This window comes from Gavia stellata, chromosome 5, assembly GCF_030936135.1.
Source record: "Gavia stellata isolate bGavSte3 chromosome 5, bGavSte3.hap2, whole genome shotgun sequence".
NCBI lineage: Eukaryota > Metazoa > Chordata > Aves > Gaviiformes > Gaviidae > Gavia > Gavia stellata.
Genome location: NC_082598.1, coordinates 17,053,102 through 17,069,449, shown reverse-complemented (window position 1 = coordinate 17,069,449; position 16,348 = coordinate 17,053,102). Strand labels below are relative to the sequence as shown.

The 16,348-nt window shown below is 38.3% G+C and overlaps 1 protein-coding gene across 1 annotated transcript in view; it reads right to left on the bottom strand.

Annotated features, from left to right (window-relative positions):
- The window catches only part of CC2D2A (coiled-coil and C2 domain containing 2A), a 63,801-nt gene extending 51,668 nt beyond the window's left edge, over positions 1 to 12,133 (bottom strand). Inside the window, exons 1-5 of the mRNA XM_059817900.1 lie at positions 12,044 to 12,133; positions 10,882 to 10,981; positions 3,153 to 3,241; positions 2,519 to 2,634; positions 586 to 667 (exon numbers count right to left, since the gene is read on the bottom strand). Of these exons, the coding sequence (XP_059673883.1) occupies positions 586 to 667; positions 2,519 to 2,634; positions 3,153 to 3,241; positions 10,882 to 10,981; positions 12,044 to 12,133 (477 nt within the window). The remainder of the gene's footprint in view (positions 1 to 585; positions 668 to 2,518; positions 2,635 to 3,152; positions 3,242 to 10,881; positions 10,982 to 12,043) is intronic.
- Positions 12,134 to 16,348: the final 4,215 nt, after the last annotated feature.

Below are 16,348 nucleotides of genomic sequence, written 5' to 3'. Positions count from 1 at the left end.
CACGTTTCATTAAAAGAAGCTACCTGGTTTAATTTTAACCAGCTTATTGTTTTAAATATAAACAATTTGCAAATGAGAAATGCCAAAGTTTAAATTCTGGCCATAATACAAATATCCAGGTGAATGATAGGAAGAGAGACTTCTAATGGTATTTTGCCTCTGAAGGATCCAGGCACCGTCAGTGTTAGGATGAATCCTCTAACAAAATAATTAGTAGTAGCATTTTGTGGCTAATAAATATCAATATACTAATCTGTAAATTGCTTTAACTGCCAATTGGTGGCATTCAATAAAAAGGATTTAAACAGAAGAAACATTTTTCCTCCAAGCTCCAGTAATTGTGTCCAGGTGGATTTACTTTATTCTTTTTTTTAAATCAAATGACCCAAAGCCATTCTTATATTTGACGAATTATTTTTATACTTCAATTGTTGGCACATACTGTTTGTGACTTTTTAAATTAAATAAAACCCTCTCCACTGCTTAAGACTGAATTCTGTCTGCTTCTTCAAACAGAATCATGAAGCCATATAAAGTTTAAATTAAATTAATATCAGTTATTGAAATGAAGGGATTGGTACTTACTGTGGACTTTTGCTTAAGCTTTTTTACAGAATCACGAAACTTTATTTTTGATGGTAAGTGGGATTCATCCTCTTGCATCTCCCTAAATTTATCATTATCAGACTGCATAAAAATATATACATAAGTGAAAGCATACATTTACTGATCCATTAAAAAGAAACCAAACAAATACCTGAATACAGAGCTTAGATATTGCATTTTCACAGCAAAAATAAAAATGAAAAATAAACACAGTCACTGTGGTAACAATTATACTGATTTTGTATCTTCCAAAAGGGTACCTCTAATTATTACTTAACTCCCTTCTCCTTTGGGGGTCAAGAAATAGACTGCAAAGTATCAAGAAATGGTTCACTGCATAAATGTTAGCTTACTTTCTTCACTGCTGATGAGATCATTGTTTCTGCAGTTCAAAACACAAGCAACAACACGCTAATCTCCGCAAGGGCGAGAAAATGGGGTAGCAATGCGAAATCTTCTCATCTACAAATGAAAGGCTGACAGACAGCACAAGCCAGGCAGCAATGGCAAGGGTGCTGCTGACAGACACTTCTGACTAGGGAAGGGAATCAAGGAGCTAAGGCCAGCTTCTCATATAGCCCCTGCTGCAATCAGGAAAAGCCTGATTAGGTATTATTCAGAAAAGATGGTGTCCATTGCTTGGGTGCTTAAATACAGACTTGATTATTTGTTTTGTTCTCTCTCAAACATCGCTAGACTACTCTAAAACTCCATAGATGATACCTTCTACCTTTTCAAGAAACGTGGCATGGTTATCCATTCCCAGTTTTCTGAAGCCTTATCTGTACCTATGCATAGATCACTGTAAACATCACCAGTTAAGAGAACCTGCTGAAGCAACCTCAAAAGTGCTTCAAAGCGATTTTCATCAGGCCCAGCCAACATAAACACATCTAACATTCTACATGTTTTTCCACCTTGTGGCCTGAATTCTTAAATTAAAGGAAGACATTTTTCAAGTTTACATCTATTCAACCTGAACTTGAAAACAATAATAGCAAAAAGAAAATCTCAAACCCTGGCAACCTGATGGCCAGTTGTTTAACAACAAAACAATACTTCATACATGTGTAAGTAAGTACAGGAAACAAAACCAACACATGGAAGGTTTCAGAGATACTTTATATAAAATTAGTAACCAACTTTAATAAGGGTATAACTTTCATATTTTCCTAAAACAAACATATTAAAACAATACTACTTAACTGAAAGCTATGACAATTACTTTTCATAAGAAAACACTGCCAAAAACCTCCCCACAACCTACATGAATATGTAATTCTCCCTTAGACAAGGAATTTAGCCAGGATAATTCATATTGTTTGGAATTCCAGATAAAAATGTTACTGCTACATGCTGTTATTTCCTGGGCATACACATTCTTTGAAACATGTTTTCTACAGGCAAGCAATCTCATTGTGAATTCTGAAGAATATCTGGGTGCAAGTTCTGCACAGGGATGGCCTTTGTTACTTTTCTAATACAAAAATTCATTTTCTAACAAAGAACATGCTTATACTAACAAAAAAACCTGAATGTAAAATAGCAACAAGGAAATACAATACAGTACAATGACATAAAGTTAATATCCAGCCTTTAGCAATTACACTGTGCATATTTATATAAAGCTATAATACAGTGGTCCTTTCTGTTACAGTAACTCTTAAATACTTCAAGGCATCTTAAGTGACAGAAGTCATGAACCTGTAAATGACAGACGTTTCATATGATGTCTATACTACAATGAAAGCAAATTATTATTGTTAAATATGTACATCAAAAGCAATAATCAGAAAGGTTCCTTCTAATTTTGATCCCATTGAAATAAATGAAATTAATCTTCAAGACTATGTGTAGTCTTCGATTTATTTCATCTTTCGCATTCATTTTCTCATTATCAGAATAGTAAGACCCAATGTACCTTCTTACCGCTTTATCCAGTCTGACTGTTTTCCTTTCTCTGATGCTTTTTAAACGCCTTGGTCGTGGACTGGGGTCTTCTCGCAATAAAGTAATTTCTGCTTTTGACTAAGCAAATAAAAAAAATTGCTTAGCTATAATAGAAATATAATAAGACCAAAGCTACAATAAATCCCAGGAGCTCAACAACTTATGCATGCTTGTGTTAGAGACAGAATCTTTTAACTATATAATCAGCTTAAGTGATTTTACAGACCTAGCTGTTAATACCCCTTATTAAACTGCACAGTGAACTTGCAAGGAAATCCATTGATTTCAAAATAGTGTAAGAAATTTTTTGACAAAAACACAGAAGGCTCTTGTTATGATTATATCATTTGAATTATAAAACAATGATAACTTTTACATCATTACAAACAAATTAAACACAAACTTTAGAAAAAAAAAAACAGCAATAGAAATATACCAGAAAATAACTGTACTGGTGAACTGAGTATTATTTCAGCATTAGAAATAAAAAAGCAGATATCCCAACTCAGATTCACATAGCACTAAGAAAGCAAAATTAAGGGGGTGGTACTTATGAGGGTAAAGTCAACAAAACAGGACTTCTGAAGGATTCTCACCCTTGCTGCTTTTAGTTTCTCCCTCATTCGCTCCCTAACAGAAAATTCTGCAAAGTCTGTCCTCGATGTAGAAGGAACAGGTGGCAAGTCTAAAACACAGAAAACATGGAAACGTGTTTAAATTAAGTATTTTCTAAAAGAAACTTAAAATTATGTAAAATAAAACCATATAGAGTCCCATGTTCCAACAGAAAGAACTTGCATGAGAAAACGTGAAGGAATGAAACATTTTGTGGAATTCAGACCTTATAGACTACCACTTAAATGCCTTTAGCTATGATGGATCTAGCTTTCATTATATACACTATGAACCACCTTAAGTAAAGCACAGACACACTTTTTTCCTATTAAAAATATGTAAAGAATTAACTAGCATTTTATAAGCTGTTAGCCAGAGCTGTCTAGATCTAATTTTGAATGGTGATGTGCTCTAAATCCTCATACAGGTGTGATCAGAACAGTAAAGAATTTACAGACTTCCTTCCTTTTTCAGCCTAGAGCTACCTGCTTTTTCTAGTGACAAAATATTAATTTCTCCAGCAGTGTTTTTGTGCTATAGCTCTAATACAATCAAGAGAGTAAGATGCATTCTACCCTGTCCCATGTATGACTGACAGAGACCAGTGGAAAAGCCTGGGGCAGCAAAAACTCACCCTCAGTAGAGGAAGATCAAGTAAGGCCACATTTAAACAAACTGGGCATACACAAATCCATGGATCCTAACAGGATGTTCCCATGAGTGCCGAGGGAGCTGGTCAAAGTCACCTCAAGGCCACTCTCAATTATCTTGAAAAGATTGTGGTGATGATCAAGGGAGGTTCCTGAGGACTGGAAGTGAGCAAACATCACTCCTGTCTTCAGGGAGGAAAATCTGGGGAACTACAGGCTGATCAGCCTCATCTTGACGCCCAAGAAGGTGATGGAGCAAATAATCCTGGAAACCATTGCCAAATATGCTAAGTACAAGATGAAAACTCGGAGTCACCAGCATGGATTTATGAAGGGGAAAAACTTCTACCTGACCAATAAGACAACTGTCTATGATGAGATAATTGGGTTAGCGGACAAAGGGAAAGCAGCGCATGTTGTTTATCGCTGTTTCGTGTAACACCCTTATAGAGAAACTGATGAAATATGGACTACATAAGTAGGTGGACTTAAAATTGACTGAACTCTTGGGCTCAAACGGTTGTGATCAGTAGCGCTAAGTACAGCTGGAGGCCATTACTACAGCTGTACCCCTGGGGTTGATTTCAAAACAAACAAAAAAAAAAATCCCACAGCCCACCCTCCAACCCCAAGAACTCATCAAATCTCTACAACCTTTAGGATCAAGTATTCTCTGCTGATCTTGTGAAACACAGAAATCTGAGTTTTAAATCAGTGGCATATATTTAGATTTTCTGATAGGTAGTAAATACCAGGTTTGGGCACTGACTTGGGTAATCACGTGATTATGGAAAGAGAATTACTGTTTGTTGCAGTCTTTGAATTGCTGCTCCCAAAAAGCCCAGGCTTTTCTTCCATAATTAAAACTAAATGAGAACGTGTCTTTGATAACCAAACTTATCAGGGCCTCCTTTTCCTTTGAAGGACTGATGGCATTCCTCCCCCTTATCTCTCACATATCATATCCTCTTAGATTACAATTTCTTCAGGTAGATTCAGTAAATATCATTAGGGTGACTGACCCTACTGCATTCCCTGATGTCTAAATGAAAAGAATGAGTAATTATCCAGTTGTTTACAGAGAAGATACGCTCTTGGGGTCAGAAATACAAAGTAGTGGATACCTACAACCCTTCCTCTCATATAAACACAAATTAAAAACATTTTAAACGTACAATATAAATGAGATTGTATGCGCAAGCAAATGGCAATGCTTCCAGCAGCTCTATATATTAAACACAATTATGGTTGTCTTCTGCATGGTATTTTGAGAAGGTACCCATCTCCCTCTCATGGATTGCCGTACCACTGTAAAAGAGTGAAGGTTATCCTCTTTATAAAACTCTCCAAAATAAAACATAGTTTTATACACCTAATAGCTTAGAAAGTAATCACTTAAGTATTTTTCTTTCTGAAAGATCTAATTCAATTCTTCATTAACAAAACTGATTCTAGCTACATAATTGTCTCCCCATCTGCACAGACCTGTTCAGTCTCACTGGAGCCCTCGAGTTCACCTGGAAATTCTCAGGAGCTTACTGAAAGTTTAACTTTGACTGCTATATGCAATATCAATTTTTTAAAGAGAAATGCTTTACATCCCTTCTTATATGTGTAATCCTCAGATCTTAGGTTTTTTTCTGCTGAACTTGTAACTAGCTTTTATTTCCAGAAGGAGCTCCATCGTTCCACACAGAACACACTAGCCCTTTCACTGGAACAACTGTAAGATGATTACCAGGGAAAACTGTAGCTCTTCTCACACATGTGCTTTGTGGTGCATGGCTTTTTTTTGTCTTTAATTTTTAGTCTGTGAACACATGACATTCTGAGCAAATAGTTTTTCTAGTTATCTCCACTTACAGTATTATATTACGTGTCAGTTCTTTGAGCTAAACACTGATTTGTTCTTCGCCCTTACGAAAGAACATTGTTTGCCAAGGTCTAAGTAAAGGGTGATTTCAGGTTTATATAAGGCATTAAATTCACGAAAAGGAGATAAAGCAGCAAAGGGTAAGGGCTTAGAAGTGGTAATGTCACACAACATATATCGCATTATGGCTGATTCAATATTATTACAAGAGATTTACTGGTAGCAGAAGATACTGTAGGTTGAATGAATATACAACTTAAAACATTTAAAGGCTACCTACTATACCAAAGTCAAAGTGCAATCTAATTTCTAGGATGACCTTAGTCCATTGTCATTTAGAAAAGAAAAATACATTAAGATAAACCCTACTAATACTGAGTCTATTCAGAAACATCAAAAGATTTAGGAGAATCCTAATCTTTTCAAATTACATAATTTACTGCCTGAATTTATAAAAAGAAGCATTCATTGTATTTGGAAACTTTCAAAAGAAAGAACAAGGCACAAAGTGAGTATCACTAGCATGAGACACATAACAGAAAAGCAAGCATCCCATAGCCACTTCCTTACCGAGAGGAATACTAGAAACAGAAATAAGCAAGTACTCAGTAGAGACACTAAGAGATGACACACAGAAAAGCCTATCTGCATTTTGTCTTTTCTAACAAGGAATGCAGTATGAGTAAGAACAGGGTGAGAATTAATGACAAAACAGAGAACAAGATCTAGATAAATATTCATCAGACTGAGCTAATTAAAAACCACCATTGCAGGGTATTCAATAATGAACTGGCTGCAGCAAAATCAGAACCGTCAGTGGTTCTAAGTGATGGAGAAGAGGCAAGTTCCAAAATCCCGGGCAAGTGCCTTTTTTAAGAAATGTGAAAGAGCGAGCTGCAGAAGCATACACAGGTCAGTCTAACGTCAACTCTACAAAAAGATACTCAGCCTATTTGTAAATATTTAGAAGACAGTAAAATATTAAGCAACAGAAGGCCTAGATTAGCCGAGATCAAGACCTGTCAAGACAATTGAATGTTCTTTAACATATATTCTACCCATTCTTGTAAATAATGCAAAAAGCATACATCTCAACTTTTGAGCTTGCCTTACAGAAAGCATGTCTCAGTAGGAAATATTTTGATTAAATGATGGGGGGCGGGGGGTGCATGCAAGTCACTGCAACACCATATTTAAAAACATAAGCAAGTAACAGTGAATAAATTCAAACCCCATACTGAGTAGGTATTTTCAGGGTCTGCCTCAATCTAATGCCTTTAAAACATTTATTAATAATTTGAATGATAGAATAATGTCTATCTGTGTATAAAACATGTAGGCAAGAAATGTCAGAAGTCACATTTGCTCAAAGACTGAGTTTGAAGAGGTTTTGGAATGGATAAAAAACTTCAACATCTTTTACAACTTCAAGCCCACAAAAGGTTGTTGCACACAGAAGGGCCCTGGGGTATTCTAGCATTGGAACTGACTCCTTTAAATAGTTACAGAATCTTCACTGGTGCAAGCTTGTAACTTAAAACAACCAATCGGAAGACCCCCAAAACAACCCAACCAAACATAAAAACCCCCACCAAAAGCAGGTATCAAGACTTAAGGAGAGTTGAAACAACTTAAGGGGCGAAGTTGGTCTAAGTTACCTTTTGATGTATATTTTATTTGATTGTAGCTTCATTTCAATTACATTCAGATAAATGAAAACTAGAAAGCAACAGATTAGAACCTGCTTTTGATCTCCTGAAAAACTTGACAATTGCTTGTAAACATTTCCAGACAAGACAGGTTAAAGTGAACAGCGTAAACATGCAAAGTTAATGCAGAAACAATCTGCCACTACTTTAAGCACCTCAAAGCATCAGAACTGATGCTCTGTATGCAGAATTCTTTATGAATGAACCAGTTCCTTGTGATAACAGAGGTATTATCCTTTCTATACATAATGAAAAACATTTTAAAGCTTTAACAGTTGCAGTAAAATTAATTCAATGCATCAACTATTGTGGGATCCTGTGGTCCCTTGGAAAAAAGGGCCACATAAAAAAATATTTTTGCTACTTTATTTCTCTGTATGTATGCTTTTGTTCTGCTTATGTGAATGGGCTCTACAGCCAACTAATTTGTGCTTAACTTCAAAATATATTTTTGAAGTGAAAGAATAAGACTGATATCCATGAGATGATTACTTCGCAGGATCACTGTTACAGGCCTGTATCAAAAAAAATTTAAACCACATTTTATGTTGAAAGTGTCATTATTCTACAATGGCTCCATATTTTACTTCAGGCAGATCTAATAGCTTTCTGGAGAGTCAAACTGAAATTAAGCCAAACTGAGAACCTGAAAATGTCATCTAATAAGTCTCTCCCTTGATTTCACCTGCACCCGGAGAAGCCCAAACCCACTAGGCCTCTGTGTGACGTCAAAGCTCTCTACACTGATGCAGACCCAGAACTGCTGCAAATATGTTGACATCAATCCCGTATCCGAAGAGGATGCGGAAACCAGGCGCGAGGGAAAGCAGACAGACATTTATGCTGTGACCAAGCATCAGTTACCTGAAAGAAAATAGGGAATGGTAACTTCCAGCAGAGGTCCTAGAAACACTTCTTTATTTTTCATGGATACAATCATTGCATAAATGCATAGCAAGACACTCCAGAAACTGCAACCAAATAACTAACAAATTCAAAAAACCCAACAATGCAGAAAAAGATTTTGTAACGCTGCAGTTGTCCTGGCTTCACAAAGGAATAACTTAACAGACATGGGCTTTTTATTTAAAGCAATTCTTCTTTTGCAACTCTTAGCTATATGTCAGTCCACTAGTCAAACTAGTAAATAAGTCTGTCCGTTTAAGAAAGGTATATAGGCATCTTAGCACACACATAATTAGATTAAGTGAAATAATAAATTTCTGCCATCGGGCTGCATTAAAAAAATAGTAGAGACCAACTGAACGCTTGAAAGACTAATAGGGATAAACAGAGACTATAATGAATATTAAGTGAAGAAATAGTTAACAGATATGTTTCAAGATAAGTTTGCCATACTGGGACCAGAATGAGAAAATTATCATACCATGCTAGCATAAAATAAACCAAGTATTTGAGGGACATCACAAATTGATAATTTCACAAACTTCACCTACTTTCCACTTGTGTTATAATACAGTTCCCTTTTCATAAACCGGGTGCATGCATATGTACTTTTAAAACCACGAATTTAACATAAACAATGAACAAATACGGTGACAACCATGGCAAACTAAAAAGGCCTAGGAATAGAGGCAATGTGTTATCACAGGCACTAAAGCAAAACCAAAACAAGATAGTAGAGGAAACAGCCTATGTAGAATTTTTCAATAGCACCTGGTAAGTGGTGGGGGGGGGGAGGTTTGTTACATTTTATTATTTTTTTTTAAATGGTTAGTTATCACTTGGCAAGACAATGATAAGCAGAAATTCATACACAGATCATCTGCCTAATAAAGGCTGTGAGGAACTGAAAAGAAAGCTACTTTTACCTTATGACCGGGCAACACAACAGCAAACATCAGTGTCAGCATATTCAAAAGCTTAATATATAGAAGATGGAAATTTAAATTATTTATAAATCTGTCAGACTGAATTCCAGGAGGAAAAAAAAATGAAAGAAATTTTGGATAGATGCATGAAAACTTCAGCTCAAGGTGCAGTCTTTTTCAAATTTAAGATGCAATTTTAAAAAAATAAATCAGATGGATAAATTATTAACTTAAGTAAACCACTGATACAGTCTATTCAGAATACCACATGCAGTACTTTTCACTCAATCATACAAAATTAGCAGAATAACAGCGATTTCAGAAGCAGCAACAACAACAAGTAACAGAGCAAAATACTTAAGAAAACAAAACATTTATCACATAAGGAAACCAATGGCTGGTTTTCTTCTCAGAGTACTGCTGTGCTGTTCTGTTTATTCTTGGGAAATGAGCTTCTGTGAAAGAAAACAGCCATCACTAGAGGGTGTCTCTTGATTTCCCCATGCAATCAATTCTGAAAACTGTTTGGACTCCATCTGTCAACAGTATATCACTTCCTAGCACAAGCTGGCATGGTAAGACTCAAAAAACATTCAAAAGAAAAGTACACAGGCCTTGAAAGAGCTGGAAACATCCCTAAACTGTAGATGTCTGTAACAAATACCGTATTTTGCTAAAATGAGTTTAAGGATCGTACATACATTTTATTTTTATAAACCTCGATGTTGATGAAAGAATAAGCATGTTTCACCTCACTGGATTTTGGTTTTATTGACTTTTTAATGCTCTGTTCTTAATCAGCTCTTTTATGCATCCTATTTAGGTAAGCCCGTAAAACCATGCAGTAAGATTCACAACATTAATGCTGTCCAAACTGTTTAATAGGAATATTGCAGAGATTCCACCAAAGAAATTGAAGATTAGTTTTCAAGTACCAGCAACCTCCACTCTTTCCAAGCCTGCAATTAGACATTCACTTCTACCAGCTTCCCCCTGCATCACTCTCTTGCAGTTTTCCACTTTGTGAATAAATAGAGTATTTCATATATGACAGTTAAAATAGCCAATCAATAAATATATATGCCATGATAAGCATGAATAACACTTCAAGCACAAGATATGAGGTTCACTTTCAAATATGTAAATACTGCATGTCTACACTTTGAAAGTGTTGTGTATTTTATGTGATAACATTTCGAAATCCACTCATGTTTAAATACTGTAGGAGCATCCCTTTGAGTGCAGCGCTGACTGTATGCATAATGCTCCGAGCTGACTTGGCACATGACAGACACACACAGACACTCCTCCATCCCTGCTCTAATACTGCGAATTAAAAGCGATCTTAAGGATGCTCTTCAAGGGCAAGAGTAATTAGCGCGCACCACGCTCCTCCCCTTACACGTGGATCCCGCTGCAATTTTTCTGTCTATGAGCTGAAGGCAATCTCAAAGTGGAAACGCTTAACCCAAGCAACCCCACTACGGCGAAGGCAACGCTGCCCCTTTGGCTCGGGGACACCACCAGTGACGGGCAGCCGAAAGGGTGCCGCAGCTCCCGCCTCTGGCTCAGCGCCATATGGAACATGGCGGAAGCGCGCCCCGCCCCCGGCCCCGCCCCGCCGCGGCCGTTGGAGAGTCACTCACCGCGCAGTGCCTGAGGGGCAGCGCCGGAGGCGGTTGCCGCCATCCTGCCGCCGCTGCTTTCCTCCGCCCGCGGCTCGGGGGGACCGACAGCCTCCGGCAGCTGCAGCGGGACAGAAGGGGAGAGGGACGGCGCATGAGTGAGGGGGGCCGAGACAGGACAAGAAGCGGCCCAGGGCCTGCAGCCGCCGCCGTTGGGACCCCAACCCTGAGGGGGAGAGAGCGCGCGCGCGCATGCGCACAGCTGCTCTTAGAGTCATGTGCGCATGCGCGGTAGTCGCAGCGGCCCGCCGGCAACCCGCGGGAGGGTCCCGCGGAGGCGGGGGTGGGAAAGGGGTCGCGGAGCTGAGGGTGCTCACCGTTGTCTTTCTCCTGTGCCTGCGAGTTGCCAAGGCTCTCCTCAGCCTTTCCACCTGAGCGGGGTCCTCATCCGGGAGCTCCTCCTTTCACAGAGAGAGAGGGAGTGAGCTGCGCTGTGGGGTAGAGGCTGGCCGTGTCCTCAGACCCACGGAAATAATCTCTGGTCTATGAAAATACCCGATTTAAGAAATTTTCCCTATGTATATATATAAAATATGTTCCACTGCTGCCATTGGCAGACTACAGTGCCTACGCTGGCTGAAGTTAGCACATACTGCTATTTGTTAGCAAGATTACTGCCAGCGCTAAAGCATCTTTCCTTATTGTTAGTTTATCTCCTCATGCCATGGAGAGGGGTTTTTTTTGTTTCTGGTTTTTTCCTTCTGATATTTTATTGACAAAGCACCAGGCACAGTTTAAACATGATGAAAAGCATTTCTACAGATGAGAAAACATAACTTCCTGGGTTTTGTAACCTACTCAAGACTAAATATATTTAACCAATAATCTGAAGATAATCAACTGATTGTTGGATCAATAGGAAATAGAATAAAAAACCACATTAAAGGTGCCTATTTCACAGCATATGGTATCTATGGTTGCAATGCATTTGCACAGAAATGAATAATTATGCACACCTGCATTAACTAGAATGGTACAGACTGATAATAGGATTAGCAAGAGCTTGCAAGACACTCTTGACTTACTTATTTAACTTTTCTCAGTTACATATATAAAAGATAACTATAACTCTCAGTGAAAAATGATCATACACCATTTTTGTCGCAACAATCTGGGCACTAACCTCCATGATTATCGTCTGGGATTCTTCACTGGGATTCATCTGGTTGGTGGCTGACACCTGGCTGTCACAAGCAATGCAGGAATTACTCATGAGAGATGCAATTTAATACATGCATAATGATAATGAGATACATTCCATGTAACCTTTGCACCCTGAACACTCAAATGACATACCATTTAACATACAGCCTTAGTATTTAAAAATCCTGATTTTTTTTTTTCAGAATGGAATGATTCAAAAATATATGTATCCATTTATTTAATTATTCCATATAATAGTGAATAATGTGGGCCTGTATACACTGTATGAACACTTTTGTTACTTTTTTTTTAATAAACAACCCACCTATAGTTTATAAAAGTCAGCTGCAAGATTCAGATCACAGAGGCATGTTCAATCCCTTTTTTGCTCCACTTCCAGCATTGGGCTTGCTTGGGGTTTCAATTTTACCAAACGTGGAATCCACCAAATCACTTCAGCTTTGTTTACACTAAAAAGTTGCTGTATTTGAATTCAAGCATTTAGGAAATTGTGAACTTTATATCTGTATAACTCAATGCATTGCTACTATTACTGCAGGTTCCTGTCCTGCATTACCTTTAACCAACAGGAAAGTGACCTCAGCTGTACTTGTTCCTGGCACAAAGCTTGCACCAACGTAGCTGCACTGGTGCAAAAGCTGAGTGCTGATGTACAGAGCTAACAGATGAAGTCACTCACAACAGCATAGTTTATTCTGGATTTCAAAATCCCCATGAAACAACTCGTGGGAGTAAGATGTGGGGCCTTTTTCTGTACCTGGCTAAATCTCCACAAGCAAGAGGGCTGAGACCTACACAGGTCACCCTTTGTTTCCCCACCCCTTTTTTGTACTGGGTACGTACAGGCTAGTGCATACTTGCCTCAAAAAATGTTTCCAGCCCAGGCTGAAATATGAAGAGTGATCTTTATATACCTCTTTATCTCTTAGGAGATGCCTAATAAAAATGCAGAAGAAGCAGAGGAGGAACAACATGGTTATCTCCTGCCTGAGGCTTAGCCCTTACCAGCTACTAGCCCCAAGGATTTTCAGGTTTGTAAATAAGTCTCAACTTGTACAAGGAGCTGAACGCACCATAAACAAGTGGTTTTCTTACACAAATGTGACTATCTCCCAAACCACCTGTGCATTTGCCTCAGCACCAATTCTCTCAGTAAGTATCTCACACCAGGGCTAAGGGTGATGTACCCAAAAATGGCAACATTTACTTGCTGCAGACAAGGTTCATCAAATACCCTCTTCACAGCACAAAAATGCAACGGCATTTTCATTACTTGGCACATAAACCTCTTTTTCATATCAAGCTTTATGTATCAAATTTAAAGAGTCTTTCCTAAAGGCACATGTAAATGGAGAATGCTGGCAACATAGCAGAAGGGCCTTATGGCCACTTTCTGTAACAATTTTCTAGCATTTCTTGAAGTTAAGTACTACAACAGGCACTTTAAAATGTAATAAACAGCCGAATGCAAGAACTATAAAGCTCTCCATTAGCTCAGAGACCGTTTCCAAAGCAGTTAAAACTGACAACAGAAATGCAGTGAAGTTTCTCTCACTCCTCTTTAAAAACTTAATTACATCAAAAATACCTAGGAAATAATTTTGCAGATTTTGGATTCTTAAATCTGTCTAATTCATGCAAACACTCAGAATGCAATGATATCGAAACAGATCTAAAGGAAAATGTTTGTTTCCTACCTGGGTTTTCTTATACAGCAGCTTTCAGAGTACAGACAAGAGCCAAGCACAACACTCCCCCTAGCAACACAGCCTCAGCTTTGCTTTTTAAAGAGGAAGAGTCAGATTCTCCTCCTCAAGCCACTAAAACAGTTCCGGAGGACTTCTTTTTTGTAAACAATGTCTTTTACAGTAAAAGGGAAAGTCATGAATAAAGTATGGGGGGATGAAGTGGTTGCAGCTCCTGCAGACAGCAATGCATTTTCGGTTACTGCAGTGACTTGAAAAAAAAAAATACCCATGGTATATTTTTGGAGGATGAAGGATGGTTATTTCAGACTGAAATACAATAAAGACAGTCACTCCTCCTAACTTTAAGTACCTAACTTTGCTAAATTATCTGACTTAATTTCTGTGTACTTCTGTAACTAGAGGAGAGACACAGACTCTTCTTGGGATGTGTGTGACTCAGAGCAGTGATTCCTGAATACCAATCATTTGCGGAAGAGCCTGTCTCACTCTGTTGACTAAAGGGAGATGTTAAACCTGTACTTCAGACTATATGCCAACATTCCAGCAAATAAAAAAATGTTTAGATTAATATTAATCTGAAAAAAGTCCCTTATATCAGTCATGTAGGGATAAATCCTTGAAGTGGATGCTTAGTAGCTAGTTGTTTTCCAAGTGCTGTCTCTGTTTTCCAAGGCATTAAAGTACTCAGAGTATTAACCGAAGCCGTACCAGGGGGACGACGATGCATTATTCTGTACAGATGACCTTTACAAATCAGCATAAGCCTCAGCAAACTTCTTAGCATGTCATTTTGGGGTAAAGTAATGAGAAACATAGCAGAGTTAAAAAAGGTAGTCTCTCAACAGCTGTAATTGGCAAAGGCAGGCTTTTAGCCTGTGCTGGTTTTGCCTGGGATAGAGTTAATTTTCTTCATAGTAGCTAGTACGGGGCCACGTTTTGGATTTGTGCTGAAAACAGTGTTGATAATACAGAGATGTTTTCGTTATTGCTGAGCAGTGCTTACACAGAGTCAAGGCCTTTTCTGCATCTCGCCCCCCTCCCCCAGCGAGTGGGCTGGGGGTGCACAAGAAGTTGGGAGGGGACACAGCCGGGACAGCTGACCACAACTGACCAAAGGGATATTCCATACCATATGATGTCATGCTCAGTATATAAACTAGGGGGAAAGCTGGCCAGGGGGACCATGGCTTGGGCTGGGCATCGGTCAGAGGGTGGTGAGCAATTGGTTTCATTTGCGTCACTTGCCTTTCTTGTTTGTTGTTATTTTCCGTTTCATTACAATTTTTATTATTATTTTCATTTTATTTCATTTCACTTACTAAACTGTTCTTATCTCAACCCATGAGCTTTCTTGCTTTTACTATTCCTATTCTCTCCCCCACCCCGCTGGGGCAGGGGGGGAGTGAGCGAGCGGCTGTGTGGTGCTTAGTTGCCGGCTGGGGTTAAACCATGACACCATGATTAAAAAATGTATCAGTAAATGCCCTGAGTCTAGGGAAGGCGGACTGCAAAACCAAAGTAAGAAGTAAGACAAGTCATAACTTTATAAAGTTATCAATATACTTTAATACTTCCATAACAGAAAAAAGAAAGAGATGAAGTCTTCATTAGGGTGGTTCTAGAGCCTGCTTAAAGGGAAATATAATCCCACAACCCTGCTTCTTTGCATTTGTTAAATGCTCACAACCAGCTTATGCAGATAGTAGGAATGGCAGAAATATCAGTGCTATTAGATAGGTTGTAGAAATGTAGATTATCTTATACACAATTCCTAATTTTTATAGGTACAAAGCGGTTTATAGTTTTCCTATCAAATCTGCAGAGGGGTCTTTTCTGCTGCACTGAATTGTTAACAAAGTAATTTCTTGTGTTAACATGTGCGTTAGTATTTTTAGTACAACCAGAATAAATTATATTGGTGATACTAAATGGAGTTGTTATGAGACCTATTTAAAAACAGTCCTTATAACATCTGAAGGTCTGTTACTGCAAAGTTTTAGTAGCTGGAATCACATGAAAAGAGATGGCTAAATTGTTTCCCATTTCTGAATACTGTTGTAAGAAGGAGATCATGGGAAGAAGTAAACAGTCATAGTAAATAAAAAGATTTTAACTGCTAAAAGAGGAACTATCACGGCTAGAAGACACCTGACATGACAACAGCTTTCAAGAAGGGAAAGAAATGTAATCAGAAGACAGGTTTCTTAGGGTAACATATACAGCACACAATCTCTATTATCTGCTAAGTCTCACTGTATGTGGGACTGTGGAAATGATCCAGTGGGTGAATCTTCATACAAAGTTTTGGCAAGGACTTGGGTTCAACATCTTGTTTTGCTAATAAGACTGTGTCCCAACAAATTATTCCAGTCTCAGAAACAGTTGTACAAACAGTTCAAACGATGGACAAAAATGAACAGTATTATGTAAGGAACATTACTGTAATACCCTAAAGGAGCAGTGGGGGTCCTTTGCTTAACAGGATGGAAAGCTGCTTAAAACCACATGTCAGTACAATGACTTTACTCACAGGAGACATAGAGAATTCAAACCCC